Source organism: Engystomops pustulosus, chromosome 1, assembly GCF_040894005.1.
Source record: "Engystomops pustulosus chromosome 1, aEngPut4.maternal, whole genome shotgun sequence".
In the NCBI taxonomy this organism is placed as follows: domain Eukaryota; kingdom Metazoa; phylum Chordata; class Amphibia; order Anura; family Leptodactylidae; genus Engystomops; species Engystomops pustulosus.
This window is the reverse complement of record NC_092411.1, coordinates 70,865,914-70,882,914: the sequence shown is the minus strand read 5'-3', so window position 1 is coordinate 70,882,914 and position 17,001 is coordinate 70,865,914. Positions and strand designations below refer to the sequence as shown.

Sequence of the window (17,001 nt, the reverse complement as noted above, 5' to 3'; positions counted from 1 at the left end):
ATATAATACATTGCAATACTTACCGTATATACTCGTGTATAAGCCGAGGTTTTCAGCACAAAAAATGTGCTGAAAAACGTCCCCTCGGCTTATACACGAGTCAATACAGCAGTCAGTCAATAAAAATTACTTTAAAAAAACAAACTTATATACTCGCCCTCCGGTGGCCCCGATGCGCAGTGCTGCTCCCCCGATGTCCGCGCGGCTCGTTTTCAGGCTTCTGTGCCAGTCTTCTTTCTTCTGCTCGGCGCCGCTATTGTTTTTCTCCCGGGCGGCGCCTAGCATGACGTCAGCAGCGGCTCGTCATACTAGGCGCCGGCCCGGGAGAGAGCAATGGCGGCGCCCCGCCAGACTGGTGGGGTGGCTGTATACTACACGGGGCAGGCTGTATACTACTAGGGGCAGGCTGGGCTGGGCTGGGCTGTATACTACACTGGGAAGGCTGGGGTGCTGTATACTACTGGGGGGCAAGCTATATACTACTGGGGGGCAAGCTATATACTACTGGGGGGCAAGCTATATACTACTGGGGGCAAGCTATATACTACTGGGGCAAGCTGTATACTACTGGGGGCAGGCTATATACTACTGGGGGCAAGCTGTATACTACTGGGGGCAGGCTGAGGTGGCTGTATACTACTGGGGACTGGCCTATTTGGTGAACCATGCCTGGACCCATGGTCTGAGTGCCCAAAGAAATGGCTCCACCGTGAAGTGCCACCACTTCACGGTAAATAAGTGGATATTGGTTGCAGTTTGGGCACTCGGTCTCTAGAAGGTTCGCCATCACTGCTATAGGGGGCTGGTTGGCTATATACTGGTGGGGTCTGTGACCAATGCATTTCCCACCCTCGGCTTATACTCGAGTCAATAGGTTTTCCCAGTTTTTGGTGGTAAAATTAGGGGCCTCGGCTTATACTCGGGTCGGCTTATACTCGAGTATATACGGTACATGTTTTATACTGGGCAATGTAAATATATACATTACCATCTTTTTAAGTTTCCTATTAAGCTTTTTAGTTCTGACCACGTCTATGCTTTCTGTGTTGCTACTCAGCTCTCTACTATATCTTGCCTACATGTTACAATTACGGTATATAGTGTTTTAATGTGGGACAGGTATATATGACATAAATTATAAAAACTGCTCAACTACAAGAGGGAGACATTTTTTTTAATCATTACTGTGTGTTTGAAGAAACTCTTTCTAGAAAACACTGGTTGCTTAGGGCTACAGGGTGACATTCAGCAATGTGGCGAGGGAGTGAACTATTACCATTCTGTGTAGTGTTTAGTATGTCATATTGCCTTAGGCTCAGTGCGAGAGTCTCATATTTGTTGTCTAGACTGGAATTGGATCTCATCCGGGGAGTGAAGCTTTAGGAAAGCCTTTACTGTTCTTATAGGAAGGAATCGGACCTCGTTTGATAACAAATACTGTTAACTCTTTTTATTCCTTGTTGTATATTGTTTATACATATTTGAGATACAGACCTTAAAGAGAACCCGTCATGCAAAATAACCCCCCTAAACTAAATATATTTTCATAAACTGCCATTAGAGAGCATTGCCTCTATCCCTTCATTGTCCCTCTACATGCCTGTAAACCTAAGCAATAAGGTCCTAAAGCTGTATGCAAATGACCTGTGAAATGTCCAATGAAGCATTAGCATATTCAAGCTGTCCACTCTATTCATGAGTGGGAGGCACAGCCACACCCCCAGTGCATGACTGACAGCCTGTATAATGATGTGAGGCTGTATAATGATGTGCTTCCTGGTGCTGGCGCCCGCTGCAGCCTGTATGTGCATGTGTGTGTATAGGAGAGATAGGCAGCTCCATGCAGCCATGTTACAGCAGAACATGTCAGATTCATGTGTAGCTGATGTCTGTGTCTCTCACCTGTGTATTAGGAGGATGCAGCATGTCAGCAGATGCACGAACTATGCTTTACTATACATTACACACAGACATGAGCAGGGGGAGGAGAGGGGAGGGGTAACAGGGGTGACATCACTGCCTCTGACCATGTGACCAGCTCTATTTACATAATAAAGAATAGATGATTTTACAATGAATAATGTATGAAATAACTAGATAAAGGCTGGGATGGGATCCTTGTGAGCTGCTCCAACAGGTAGAGGTGACAGGGCAAGTGGCAGAGACCTGATGACAGGTGTCCTTTAAGAAATAAAACCCTTTGTAATGCAGTAATCTAAACCAAACATACCTGCTGTTTGTGGTTTAAATAAACATGAAAGCATGTAGTTAGTCCAAAAAACATCTTTAGAGAACATGCAAGTTAGGATCGGCGCTCTGGCCCAGTGCTCTCACAGGGGCTGTGTACTCTTTCATTGTGCATTATGTTCAGGCCGTCCCATCACCTTCTCAGAGCCCTTGGAGCATCTTGGCTACCAATATTGTACATGCATGCATTAGAAACCACCCACTCCCTCCGCTTCCCAAGAGCTGGCGGACGGATTATGATGCACGCTATATGCGTGCATAATTAGTAGTCATGCAAAGTGCCAAGCCCCTGTGTGAGACATTTTATGCACGAACTACATGCTTTTATGCCTAAAGGAGATATGATCCGACAGCCGTATCTAAAACCCAAACATCAGTTTTGTTTGGTTTAGATACTTCATTACAAAGCAGGAGATTTCCTTCACAGATATTATGATATCTTTGACATTCAGATCTCTTGATGTGCTGTGATGTTACTTAAGAGAACATTTTCCCTTCTTGAAAATGCTGTCATTCAGGTGGGTGTAACTCAGAAGTGCTTGCATTTTCACTGTTGATAACAATAAATATTGGTTAAAAACACCAAATGTGTTACATTTTTATGTTTTTTTTTTTTTTTGTTTTTTTTTTGGAAGAAGCACACATATATAACACCCAAGGAGTTAAACAGGACCTGTCATCAAATTTAAAAGATATTGGTCATAGAAGCGTGGATGTGAATTGGCTCTTACTAACAAAGGGAGCTTATAAAGTGCTGGATGTTGAACCCCCAATTTAATCTAGTACAACTGAGCTACAAATCGACCATGTAATGAATAAATGAGACCTCACGGGCTAGTGAGGTTGAAGAGGCACTTGGAGGCACCAGAACTGCTCTAAGTAGCTGATTTAGGGTGAAGACACACATGGCGTTTTTAGGCCGTTTTTGGACCGTTTTTAGTTCACATCGTTAAAAACGCATGCGTTAATAAACCAGTTTGAAGACCAGTTTGAATTAAGATAATTGGTCAAACCTGTCAAAAACGCATGCGTTTTCAAAAACACATGCGTTTTTTACGATCTGAAAACGCACTAACTAAAAACGGGCCAAAAACGGCCTAAAAACGCCACGTGTGTCTTCACCCTTAGACTCCTGACACCTGCTGACCACTTAATCATTTGTCACAAAGAGACCCTGCATACCTGGAATACCCATTTAAATGCATTTGTATAATAAGTCAGATAATTCTTCACTAAATATGTCCAGAGATCTAAAATTGTTGTCAACCGTCCGTAAACATGCATGCTTAGATTTTCTAGGGATCCATGTTTATTTAGCCTGGATCATAAACTCAAAACACATTTCTTTTGTCTTATTCTGAAAACCTCTAAGTAAAAGATCTTCCTCTTCAAACATGTAGCAGTCTAAAAAAAAGAGGAAGGAGGTGAGGTACAGCTGAAGAGTGACTTGGCCTGCTAAAGCTGGCACCATGCCACTATATACAGATAGAAAACAAGTGTTGGAGAAGAGACGAAATGAGGATAGCCACCATAAAGCTAATAACCTTACAGAAGCTGCATTGAGACATGTGTATGTATATGGAACACTAGGACTCATAAAGACCAACCAAGGATCGTGACGGCCTGGATTATAAACATGATTTTATTGAGAAAAAGCAGTGACTTTAATGCAGAGGAATTTTAATTTTTTATTTTTAAAATAACATACTGGTGCTCTATGACCATGGCTGTTTGGTTAGGTTTGGTGTCCCCCCTACCTGCCCAGTTTCACAAGGGGAGTAGGACACTGTAAACCAAGGATATATGGCAGCACTAGATTAGAAAACAGGACAAATGATGGCACGCTTAATCTTGAAATCTTGTGGCTAAAATGCACCAGTATGCTCATTTACGTTAAAAAAAAAAAAAAAAATCAAGATTTCCTGTATTCTTGTTGTAGATTTTCCAAGAAAGCTGAGCTTATGCTCACCTACAAGCCCTATGGGGGAGATATATCACTGCTTCCAAGTTAGTTTTCTGGCGTAGAAACAGTGCAATAATCAAAAGAATGTGCAACTAAATTAGCGAGTACGCCACCTCCACGCCATGTGTGAGTTGGTGGAGGGGGCTGGTACGTGACGTGCCCGTCCCATGTCTGCGTTCTTTTTAACAATCAGTAAACTTTTGTTCACTGAAGTTTACAAAAAACTGACGTAGTTTTGCTCGCCGGCCGCTTGATGTACACAGCGCAACAAAGGGGACATGGCCGATGAGAAATCTCTGTGTTTTCGTTCATGTGACACATGAGCTGACAGGGTCCCTTTTTTAAGAACCCCTTCTCTGTGTTCCTACAGGATTACATAATATAATGTAAAAATGTGTCATCAATGTGCAGTACTATGTCATATTTATTCACTTAAGTGGTCACTGAGCAGGATTTTAGGTCAGCAAGTTCATATCATCCTGGCTACAGAGCCGGATAACTACAAAGAGGCAAAAATCAGAAACAACTGCACTGTATCCTTTGGTATTCTGTGCCAGGCACGCTGGCCTGCTAGATACTGTCATAAAATAGAAAATAAAATAACATGACCTTCCACTATATAACACAAGAAATGTGCTTTGTAGGTATAATCATGCATATTTCTGAGCTATCGGACCAATTTTAATATTCCTAAAGCACGTTTTTTCCCCGGGCTGGTTGTAGCAGCAGGACTCCATGAGTACCTGCATCTTTGATTGGTTGATGGCTGCTTTCCTTTGTGTTTGACCTTGTGGCCTGTTCTCTGACCTTGACTGTTTCTTCCATGCTACATACTTTGAACTACTCAAAGAGGCTAAGGCCTTTTGGTCTGCCTGCAGCAATGTCCACATCCCTGTTAAGGTTTCCTATTCCTGCCCTTTTTTTACATGTGAGCATCGCTCACTCATAGACAGGCCATAAAGAACGATAACGGGCCCTTGTTTGCGGCACACAAACAGCATGCGTTTGTGTGCATACTGTCTAGAGGGTGAAACTGGAAAAATCTCTAATATAAAGCCCTTGGGAATAGCCGAAAATCTTACCATGGGAACGGGTCCACACTACCTGAGAGTAAACCCATGAGGGCGTTTGGTCTGAAAAACCTGCTTCATACATTTGATTGATTTTACCTGATCAAACCTAGAATCTCTGAACCGAACGGACATACTGAGTTCACCAATTCTAAAGATTAAAGGGGTATTCTCGTCTCGGCATTCACATTCAGTTTCATTAATCTTCCGTTCGTTCGGTATAAACATTTCTTCAATTGGATGTTATTAAAAAAATGTTTCTGTGTAAAGATAATTTCCCATAAACATAGCCATATTGTCCCTTAGAAACGAGATAGCTTCCTCGGTTACGACCACGTCACATTTAGGCAGCAGTGGCCAGACATGCGCTATAGAGCCCTGCCTGACCTCCTGGCTTCAGCGATCATCACTACAGGACGGCTGCGGGACATGCAGTAATTCTCAGATATTTCAAATACAAAAACTTTTTGTTTATTTGTGCAATCCCTTCAGCAGAGGTGGCCGTATCTGAGGAAGCTATCTAGTTTCTAAGGGACCAAATCCCTACATCTATGGAAAATTATCTTCACACAGGAACAATTTTTTTAATAACATCTAATTGAAGAAATGTTTATATATGGTAGATATATCAAACTGAATGTGAATGCCCAGACGAGAATACCCCTGTTTTTTGTACTCTTGTTATGGCAATAAAAATATGTTTTTAACTAAAATGAAATAAGTTGTTTTTATCTGCAAGCATTGCAAGGATTTTCTTTACAGTGATCCTTTATTAATTATTTATTATTAATGTTGACGCATAACTTTAGGCATAAAATGCCATGGTCGGAAGTCCATCATGAGGTTTGGCAAAATCCTAAACGATTATCCTTATTTCAAGCCAGGGAAGAACTGAGCCTACAGACCTTGGGGTGTTTATCTGACTTGTATATGATGTATATGGCCTCTTTATAATGTACAGACCTCTTTTACAGTAAAAGTGATGTCAAACCATTTTTGCTTGAGTACTAAATACTTTAAAAGGGTTATCTGAGTTTACTAATAATTTAGGGCCAGGCTATTTAAAAATAATAAACGTGATGCCTCCTCCGGCGCTGCCGATGTTCTGCGCCCCGGTCCATCTGATGTGTGCGCCGATTTGTTTACAAGGGCACACAGAGAGCTTCTGGCTGTCCGAAAGTTCCCATCTTACAATGCTGAGAGATGGGGACAGATGGGAGAAGCCGGTCACATCACCTGCCGGAAGCTCCCTGTGTGCGGCTGTAAACAAACGGGGGCATGGAACAGACGGACCATGGCACGGGACATCAGCGGCGCCAGAGGAGGTAAGTACATGTTTATTATTTTTAAATAGCCTGCCCCAGCCCGATCCTAAATTATTAGTAAACTCGGATAACCGATTTAATTTTGTGAAGTAGAAAAGTGCTTTTAGCCTTTTGCCACACATAAACTTTGTTGTGTCGCTCTATATTTGCATTCGTAATGGTCATGAGATCTGCTCGTATCTTATATGTTGCCTGCATGTGACTTCTGTTATTGATCCATCTGTCACATGGAAGTTGCATAAACGTTTAGTGAAAGTTGCACATCTTGCATTCAGGTCGTCAGTTCATTGTAAAATCCTGGTTTTTATAGAGAGTAAAGCTTAATGGTCCTAATGTCGAAATTAACCATTGATCTATAACATGTTTCCATGTCTTTCCGAGTCTTTGCAATTCAAATAGTTGGATCATTTGAAAATACTTGTCCATCCAGCCTGATATAAGGCTACATTCACACGACCGTATGGAGGACGTATATACGGCCGACGTATATACGGCTGATATACGTCCTCTACAGACGGCAATGGGCGCCACACGTGCGGCACCGTACCGCTCCGTACCTGGAAAAAGATAGGACCTGTCCTATCTTTTGCCGTAATACGGCGCCGTGCGCCATTAATTCCTATGGAGAGGGGCGGGGTGAGCTCACCTCCTCCTCCTCTCCCCGTACACTGCCGTTGCCCGCTACGGTACGGGCGGGCAACGGCAGTGTGAATATAGCCTAAGAGTGTAAATGAACCGTGCATAATTAGTGCAGAAAGTAAATAATCTTGTAATTACACATTTGTCCTGTCCACTCCACCCCTTTCACTTTTTTACTTTTGACAGTGTATACAAATCGTCGATCCCTTCCATACTCGCATAAACAGTTGATGGATAAGGAGAAACTGACTCATAGATTGACTCGTCCCCTTAGGCGCATGTACACGATGCACTTGAATTGCATGTTGAAAGCACTTTAAGAATTTCTAATGGCACTTTGCAAATATTAGATGGCAGAGCACCTGGTTCACTGGCATCATCTGAAAAAAATATGTGTTGCCTACAAATGTTATCTGTGTGCAGTTTTTTGTTTTGCGGTCTCATTGACTTCTATTGAAATCCGTGGTCCGCAAAAAAAAAAAAAATTTACATTCTGTAATTTTTATTTTTTCAGAGAACCAAAGGGCATGGCCACATAGACCATAACAGATCATTATGCGATCTGTAGAATTCACACATTATGCATTGGTTGGATTTCATGGACCGACCACATTGCAGAGTATGGGTTTGTGCATCATAGTGATATAAGGAGTCCCTGTTTCCCCACGACAGCAGTGTGCTTAGTGGCACTGTGTAATATTCCATGCACTGTGTTGGGAAGATGTAAATAAGATTCCAAATGTGGTGGGAACGACACAAAACATTTTCTTTCAGACTGTTCATCTTTAAAGGGGTTGACCACTATCTCCAGAGTCGATTCCAGGTTTCAGTAGGTCACTGAGCAACAGTACCTCAGTAGGCCCCTTTGCAGTGAACTCATGCGGCGGCATTAAAAATTCAAAAACTAATATATTCCCTAGTTTATTATTCCCAAACAGCCCTGTCATAGTTATTTAATATGCAGCCCCCTGATAGTTTAACTATATACTGCCTATTAATGATTATTTTATTTACAGAACCTTCATAATTCTATTATATACAGCCCCCCATGGATTCATTAGATATATAATCACTCCTGTAGTATTACTCTTTTTTTTTGCAGGGTAAGTACCATATGGGTTACCCTATTAGGGTCTATTACTGGTAAAGAACAAGCAAACAGGAACATTTATTTTCCTTAGCTTATGAATACAGGCACCCGACTTACAGACGACCCCTAGTTACAGACAGTCCTCTCTGCCCTCTGTCACCTCTGGTGAAGCTTCTTGGATGCTGGTAATATATTGCAATTTAGTCCCCGGCTGCAAGGTTCAACATAAGAGTTATAAAAGGTGTCTGCAATGAAGCTTTATTGGTAATCCTTTTTCACATGACTAAAATTATAAAAATGATTAAAAAAAATCCTCTTGTCACCGGGACGGAAGAAATACTTTGTCTCGAGTTAAATCCTTGAAATTTAGCTGTTCCAAATTACATACAAATTACACTTAAAAGGGGTTGTTCAGCCTTTATAACAAAAAAAACAAAACAAAAAAAACAGTTGGGATAGAAAAACGTATGCGTCCCTTCTCCGGCGCTCCTATTGTCCCGAGCCAGCGTCCTCTGTGTGACTGATTCGGACAAACCGCAGAATTTAAAACCGAAATTGTGTCACAGGATCAGCACTTGCATGCACCAAGAAGAAGAAGGTGAACTCCGGCGGACCTCAGCGGGGAAGCGACACATGCAGGAATTTGGACGCACAATCTTAGTGAATCGTGGCAAACCCGAATCCTCGTCGGACAATGCACAGCGGGGATCGGGACGGGACGGGTAAGTAAATGTGCCCCATTGTGTTCTTAAACGCTGCAAAAGTCATTTAACAAACCTTCAGAACCTATCCTGTATGTAACTCAGGGAATGCTTGTATGTAACTCAGGGAATGGCAGGCGGGATAGGAATATCCTCATCTCCGCTAGGGAATATCCCTTTAATACTGATTGATAATGTAGAAACCTGCTGTTGTCTTAGCATTCGTGTTTAGTTCTAGTATCTCTTTAAATCTGCCTGAATCAGAGTGGGGACACCAGAAGAAGGAAGCAGCAAGAAATTGCTTGTTCTAGCCTCTGTATCTGTGAGCAGTAGATAAAACAACAGTTTATCACCATCTCCTGATCTGCGGTTCAAGGAGAGAACTTCCCCTCCCCCGGTTTGGTTTCGCACAGCAGCTAGTGATTCTGACACCAGCGTTCAGGGCACAGAAAGGAAGCAGAGACAAGTGTACAGTGCTGAGGTCTGCCACTACCAAAGTGCAGGTCACCCCCTATCAGGAAGTCTACAGGCTCCACCTGGGGAACAGGCAGAACGATCGCATGAACTAACACCCAGAAGACGCACGCAGGCCATTAGTACACATACACCTTCTGTGCCTGGATGTTTCTGGTATGTACTTTTCTAGTGCTTGAGAAGGTAGACAATGCTGCATTTGTGTATGGGTTTTTTTTGTCTTCTTAATTTTTTTTTTTTTGCTATCCTTCACCGATTTTATATAAAAAAAACAAACAAACTACTTTTAAGCAAATTCTAAGTACAGTGTGTGTCTGGATTCTGTTATGATATTACATCTCTCACTAATAAACCACGAGTTACACAAACCAAAACTAATAACCGGCTATGCTTGGTGTTTCCTTGTGTGTTTGAAGGAAGTTTATGCTGATATTGTCACTCTATGTCTCCACAGAGATGTTAACATACCCTCAGTTATTCTTCTTCATTATGATGGGCACCAAAGCTGCCCAAGACTATAATGGGTCCATTTGTCTTCCATATTGATTCTGTTATATTACCTGATGATATTTGAATAAATCTGTAAAGGTCACCTTACCATGGAGATGTAAACTCAGGCTAAAGTAGCAGATAATCTTAAGTACATCTGTCATTAATATGTAACTTCATTTCTTTTCTCCAGATATGCAGTGATACTACCAAAGTCATCCCATGATCCTCTCTGGATTTTCGTCTCTTTGTTAAGAATATATAGTTGAAGTCTGCCGTCTCAGTATGTCTGGTTCTACCCAGCCCGCGACACAGAGCCGGAGGGCCGCAGAAGCCCGATACACTCCACATGCCATATCATACCCGATGCAGTTATCCCGCGCTCATACGGTAAGACGTTTAAGGAACTTCTCATTAATATTTAGTAGTTGGATTGGCAGCAGAGTACATCTCTCTCCATCTCTGTCTCTATCTCTTGATCTCTCGATCTGGTGTAACAAGAAAAGGAGATACAGAAATCCCTGCTCAATAGGGTCTATATATTGTATTCTGGTGCCCACAGCCGTCAATCCCGCTTCCAGGATCCATCCTGATGTCCATAGAAGAGAAAAGCAGCAGCACTTGTTTGGATACAGTGAAAAAAAGTTATGTCTTTTATTCACAAATGAATGCTATATCTTGTCTACCCATCAAGTCTTTATTTTATTGTGATAATTCACTGATGGCCCCGGTCCCTGCCTCCACCACTTACTTGGAACCCACTGGAACTGGCAGGTCTAGCCAACATCTTTTATTTTGCTTCTAGATTGCATAGGACACCCCAAACAAAAAGTTGACTCCTATAGTTAATCTGAAATGACTAATGGGCAAGTAACAAAATTCTGGGTAACATTTTATATTTCTAGCCTCGTGAAGTAATGTTATTTATCACACCATAGGGACATTTTTCCTTCTGCCTTATATGACAGATGACTTTTCTGGCAGAAGTATTAAAGTTTTAGAAATGACCTAATTATAAAATACATACTGTATTATGCTGGACACAATGCACCTGGTAACTTGCCAAGTCCATTCTAAGTTTACAGGCCTCTTTGAGGTGTATTCAGTTTCTTTTGTATGCTTCGGAAAACCGCTGTTTGATTTTGTTTGCTTAAGATAAAGTGTTTTTCCTATGCCAGGAGATAAGAATGCAGCCTTCAAGACAGTCTCTCTTTGTTTCTCTGTCATAACTGATTTTCTTTTAAAGCAACAGCAACTCGCTTGGTAAAATTGCACTGCTCATGGCAGATGGGACCTAAATTTTGCTGTGGTAAAAATTATCACTTTTGGTAGCACTCAGTAAATGTATAAATTGCTGTAGAAAGACTTGTTGCTAGGCAACAAAGAATCAATGGAGGATGGGAGTGAGTGACCTTATGGCAGTGTCCATCAAGATGATTTGTCACTGACTGTTTAGTTAACTTCTGATGGCTATGGTTACAACATGCTATACAACTACACCTGGCATATATATAGTTATTCTATACATAGAGATATATTTACCCAATGAAGACCAAATGAGCATCACTAAATCTGTATGGCTTTTTATTTCGGTATGTAATATCATAAACTGTGGCACTCTACACAAAGATGTAAAGTTAAAATAGGTGCAGTTAAAATTTTTTCAAAGGGCGACATATCCCAATTTGTGCCTTACATCTGGGACATTAAGACGGGAGCAGTTCCAAATACTTTAAAGTGGAATTCCAATTTCATATTGCTTCCCACTTTAAGAACAAACAGAACAATGCCTATATTATGCTGCTTGACTTTTTCCTCCTTCTGTCTATGCCCTGAGGTGAGTCAATTTATATGTTGCCCTCACTTCCCATGATGCTTTATGTTCCAGTGAGATTCCTTCAAGCTAATTCACTGAGCTCAGCCTAATGTGTACACACAGGACTATATAGTGATTAGCCTGGCAACTTTCATCACATTGGGTGGCATGCAGCATACAATAAGTAGTAGAAACCAGCAGTTATGAAGGGCATAGTCTGTGCTTTATAAGTACTGAGGGTTAACAGCTTCCCTGCTGGGAAGATAGTGTCCAGAGGGCAGCAGCTAGAGAGAGAGGAGCAAAGAGTCCATACCACACAAATCAGGAACAGTGGAAACCTCCCACCTCACTATGCTTTGCAGAACTTTACATCTACAGATCTGCATAGACACAGCTCCTCTGCTAGCTATACTCATCATCAGTTGACCTCCCCCTTCCTAAAGAGTGAGCAGAGAGCAGTAGCCCCTCCCCTTAAACAGATGGAACCCGTAGAATTTCTATGGAGCACAGTCGGGCCCAGCAGCTACTTTATGGGGAGACTAAACTGAGGATAATAGCAAAGAAATTGCTGGAGTGGAGTTGCACTGTAATTTATTAGGTCAGTTTCTCTCAATGCAGAGGAAATTAAGCATACACCTCTTTCTTGATAATTAGGTGCTTCTTCTGCTCTAATAGAGGCATATTATAATAAATATGTACGGCAGTGGGAAGCTGGTGTATCTGCCATTAAAGGGGCAAACCCTCGACTAGAAGGGCGAGTGGGCGTCAAAACATCCTGAAAAAATGCAGAATTTTCTATATTAACTAAGCTGCAACGTACAACCAGACATTCTTTGCTAGATATACTGTATGCCAGATATATTATCCATCATTGGAAGCTTTGATACATCTGGTGCAGCATAAGCCTGTCTCTTCTAATTGTACACTGTCTTTCTTTTAACACTTTTGATAAATCTACCCCATTGGTCTTAAAATGAACTAACCCCCCAAAAATAATGTAAAAGACAGTTTTAAGCTACATGCACATGAATGTATGCATACGGGCACACGTTGGAGAGGAAAAGGGGTGAGCTCTGTGCTCCCCTCTCCATTGGGATGCATGGTGCACGGCCATGCACACAGGAAAAGATATAACATGTTCTATCTTTTTTTTGTGTGTGGTGCGATATGGTGCCACACGTGTGCTGCAGCTGGAAGCTTATTGCCGTCTATGGAGACGTATATGCAGTCACAAGCTAGCGGCCGTATATATATGTCCCCATGATGGGCGTGTGAATGTAGCCTTAAAAGGAGATGGCAGGAGATGCTTTGATCTATATGGCTCTCTATAATTATGTATAATCTAATTTTGCATTAGTAAATCTCTCCCAATGGGTGTTATGACATGTACAATGCTGAAACCTGCGTCATATTGTTAGTATGGAGCAGAACTTTGTGGGCTGACTCCTAATGATACTGTTTTAGCAAATGCATGTGGTATATGTAGACGAGCAGGTCTGCTTCACACAAATGGTCACAAGCCAATGATCTGTCGCTTAGATATAGCCTCAGGGAGGGGAAGTGTTGCTATTTCTCATTTGCACTCTTTGTGTATTTTATATTTGGGTTTCCTGTTTCTGGCAACCCGCAGAAGACAGTTTAGAAGAGACCACATCTATGAAAAGGGTGATGGGTTTTAAGAAGAAATAAAAACACCTTTGTTGTAACGGAAAGCCTTGTGCGACGATTACTTCATTGTGTACATAGAGCATGTAACTGCTCACTACACTTCCCTGCCAAGATATCCAAGAAAATCTGCAATGCAAGATCATGTCTTTTTAAATGCTTTTTTAAAAAACCACAGGAATGAGACCATGGAAAGCAAGTAGACACCATCTCCCAACTAGTAATACACTTTAGATGCAGTGGTTGGGTAGGATGTTCCAGGGTAATGAAAGCGCCAATAACTCGTAGTGAGGAAGGTTGCTTTAAAATCGTATGGTATTTATTCCAGAAGGCTTTAAAAGGCTTTAAAAAGACGCGTTTCGAGCCCGGACCGGGCTCTTCATCAGTTAGAATAAAGCTTGGTATACAGAGAGCTCATGGGTTTAAATAGTAATTTTTGGCGCGAGTTTCCAGCATTAGTGTGACGTCAAGGTAAACAAAAACATATAGTAAAACATATAGTAGAAGTAGGTCCATTCATAAAATTCATAAAGTGACTGTAGCATAGTCTAAATGAACGGTTAAATACATAGATAATTGAATGACAGCCATTTAGAGGCAATTAGAAGAAAAATGGTTAATAAATTCATTGAGTATAAAATATAATTATAAATATTTGGTTATATAAAAACATAAATATAATATCACATGCTGAGGGTAAATGTTTTTAAAATTGATGAATAGTGTTACCGTTTTGGAGATATGTATCGGATCTGTAGCAGGATGGAAAGAATGTTGCCTGGTATAGCGGAGATCCAGTATATGACGATTTGGAAGCTACGGAAGCCGCTATGAGTCAGAATTCTCAGAGGGCGAAGGTGGGAGCATCGCCCTGTTAGGGGAGGGTAAGGACGAAAATGCATCTGGTGGCGAGTAGTAGGTAGTGTTGTTCTAGGTGAGTATGGTTTCTGTAATTTCATTTAAACCGGCCGGTTTGAGTGTATTTAATCGATATATCCAATATATCTCTTTCTTTTTCAGTTGTTCGAATCTATTGTTCGCTTCAATATTTATATGATCAATAGGGGTGATTGTGATGGTGCCCTCGCCCTTGTGTTTAAGGGCACAATGTCTTGATAGGCCGTGTTTAAGGATTTTATGTTTGATATTATAACGGTGTTATGGCCATAACGGTGTTATGGCTGTCATTCAATTATCTATGTATTTAACCGTTCATTTAGACTATGCTACAGTCACTTTATGAATTTTATGAATGGACCTACTTCTACTATATGTTTTACTATATGTTTTTGTTTACCTTGACGTCACACTAATGCTGGAAACTCGCGCCAAAAATTACTATTTAAACCCATGAGCTCTCTGTATACCAAGCTTTATTCTAACTGATGAAGAGCCCGGTCCGGGCTCGAAACGCGTCTTTTTAAAGCCTTTTAAAGCCTTCTGGAATAAATACCATACGATTTTAAAGCAACCTTCCTCACTACGAGTTATTGGCGCTTTCATTACCCTGGAACATCCTACCCAACCACTGCATCCCTTTCATGAAGACAACCCGTCCAAATGACAACCAGGTGAGCTGCCTAATACAACTCTGGATATAACCTCAAACGCTTCTCTCGTGTTGTACCGGCTGTACAACCACAATAGGTGAGCATATTTCCATTTCTAATACAACTCATCGCAACTATCTAAACCAGACTTACACATGTGGCGCTTCCATTGTGTCTTCTATTTCTTTTTTTGATCTAATACACTTTAGATGTGAGAGGGACAAACGGTTATTTGGTTGAGAGCTAACCTTCCCTATAGTAACATATGAGAAAAATGCTGGTGGACACCTCTGGTAACTTAAAGAGAAACTGTTACCACATTTTCACATGTACAGCCAGTGACCGGTTCCTGTAGAGCACCCTTCTTTTAGCTAACATTTTTTTCCCTCCCATCACCATAAATCACCTTTTATCTTATATTACCTGGCATCAGAGGGGGCGTGTCCTGCTCGGGCAGCCCCTCATATCTACTCCTCCTCATGACTCCTTACTTTTTAGCAGTTTAGGTCATTTGACCAGGGTGACATCATCTCGGGTCCTTTAGCCTCTTAACAACAGCAAACTGTACCCCATGTATGTATTTAACCACATGAAGTCACAGCAGCCTCCATGGACTTCTACTCCTCTCCATCCTCCATGGAGGCTGCTGTGATTTTATGTGATTCCATACGTGGTGTACAATTTGGTATTGTTAGAAGGCTAAAGGGCCTACCATTATGTCACTCTGGTCACATGACATGAATGTGACAGGTTGCCATTTAAAAAAATGGTCAGAATGGTCAGGGGCTCTGAAGTGCACCCCATGTAAAGAGAATCTGTAATAATAACAACTCCTGTCTGTCCCATTATGGAGTGTATACTGGAGCATTTGTGAGATGCTTTCCTGATGGATTTATTGTAATAGATGTAGGAATGTTGTCAAGATTCCAGACTTTGGTTCAGGAAGAAATACTATCGGGTCATGCTGGACCGCCCTATGACAGATTTCCACCCTCCAGAACCTGAGGGTGCGTTCACACGTTGCAGTTAAAACTGCATCGCAATCAGCTTTGAGGTGCTTTTAGGTGCAGTTTTGTCAATTGAACAGGTGAAAGACATGAACTGAACGGGTGAATGACATTTGTGGAGCAGGTTTCTCCTTCAAAATCAAATTCACTTGTTCAGTTAATGTCTCTTACCTGTTCAATTGACAAAACTGCACCTAAAACCACCTCAAAGATGATGGCGATGCAGTTTTAACTGCAACGTGTGAACGCACCCTCAGTGAATTTAGCTGCCACCACTCATCATATATCGGGCTGACGAGACACTGCATAAATTATGCCCAAATGCAACATAATACTCACTAGTTCAATCACTTCAGCTACCGTCTCTAATGAGTTATGGAATCCTTAGAACACAAGAAGGTTTTTATTAAATTTAAGTTTTAATATAAAAAAGGACAGTGCTTAAAAACCAAAAGGGGTCATCGTACAAAAAGGGTAACCATTAAACCGACAAAAACATACAATACAAAAATAACAGTTTAATGCACTAAAACGGATAAAAAAAAATAGACTGGTGCCTGGGGAAGCCGAAATACACCATCAAATCTATACACTAGGGATCCCCAAAATAATGGCAATTTTCCTTCTCCAAACTTCTACCTAAATATGTTACTAACATCCCCCCTGCCCTCCTGTCCAGGTTGAATTGCGCAGGGTTTATGACGCTGTGTATGCCTCAGAATCTTTATATCGGATATCTTGCAATGCAGGCATTCTACAGACTTGTATTTACTTCTACCTTTTCTCTCTAGATATCACGCACTCATACATAGTAATAATGAGGATAAATGTATTAATATGTTGGGAGTTATTTAATTGTGCTCTGTTACTGTGAAACTATTCCGTGGCATTTGACACATTTGGGCACATTTACTTACTTGTCCTGCGTTCCCTTGCCACATTCCCCAAAAGTGCATTGTCCAACG

At 41.3% G+C, this 17,001-nt stretch overlaps 1 protein-coding gene across 25 annotated transcripts in view; it reads left to right on the top strand.

The window, feature by feature from the left end:
* NCOR2 (nuclear receptor corepressor 2) overlaps positions 1-17,001 on the top strand; it is a 248,449-nt gene that overhangs the window by 57,829 nt on the left and 173,619 nt on the right. For 24 of the 25 annotated variants that reach the window (XM_072144332.1, XM_072144335.1, XM_072144346.1 and 21 more), the window contains one exon: positions 10,192-10,388. In XM_072144332.1, the coding sequence (XP_072000433.1) occupies positions 10,284-10,388 (105 nt within the window). In that variant the 5' untranslated portion in view covers positions 10,192-10,283. Of the gene's footprint in view, positions 1-9,645; positions 9,666-10,191; positions 10,389-17,001 lie in introns of those variants that run through there. The other variant, XM_072144333.1, reaches the window with a different exon arrangement.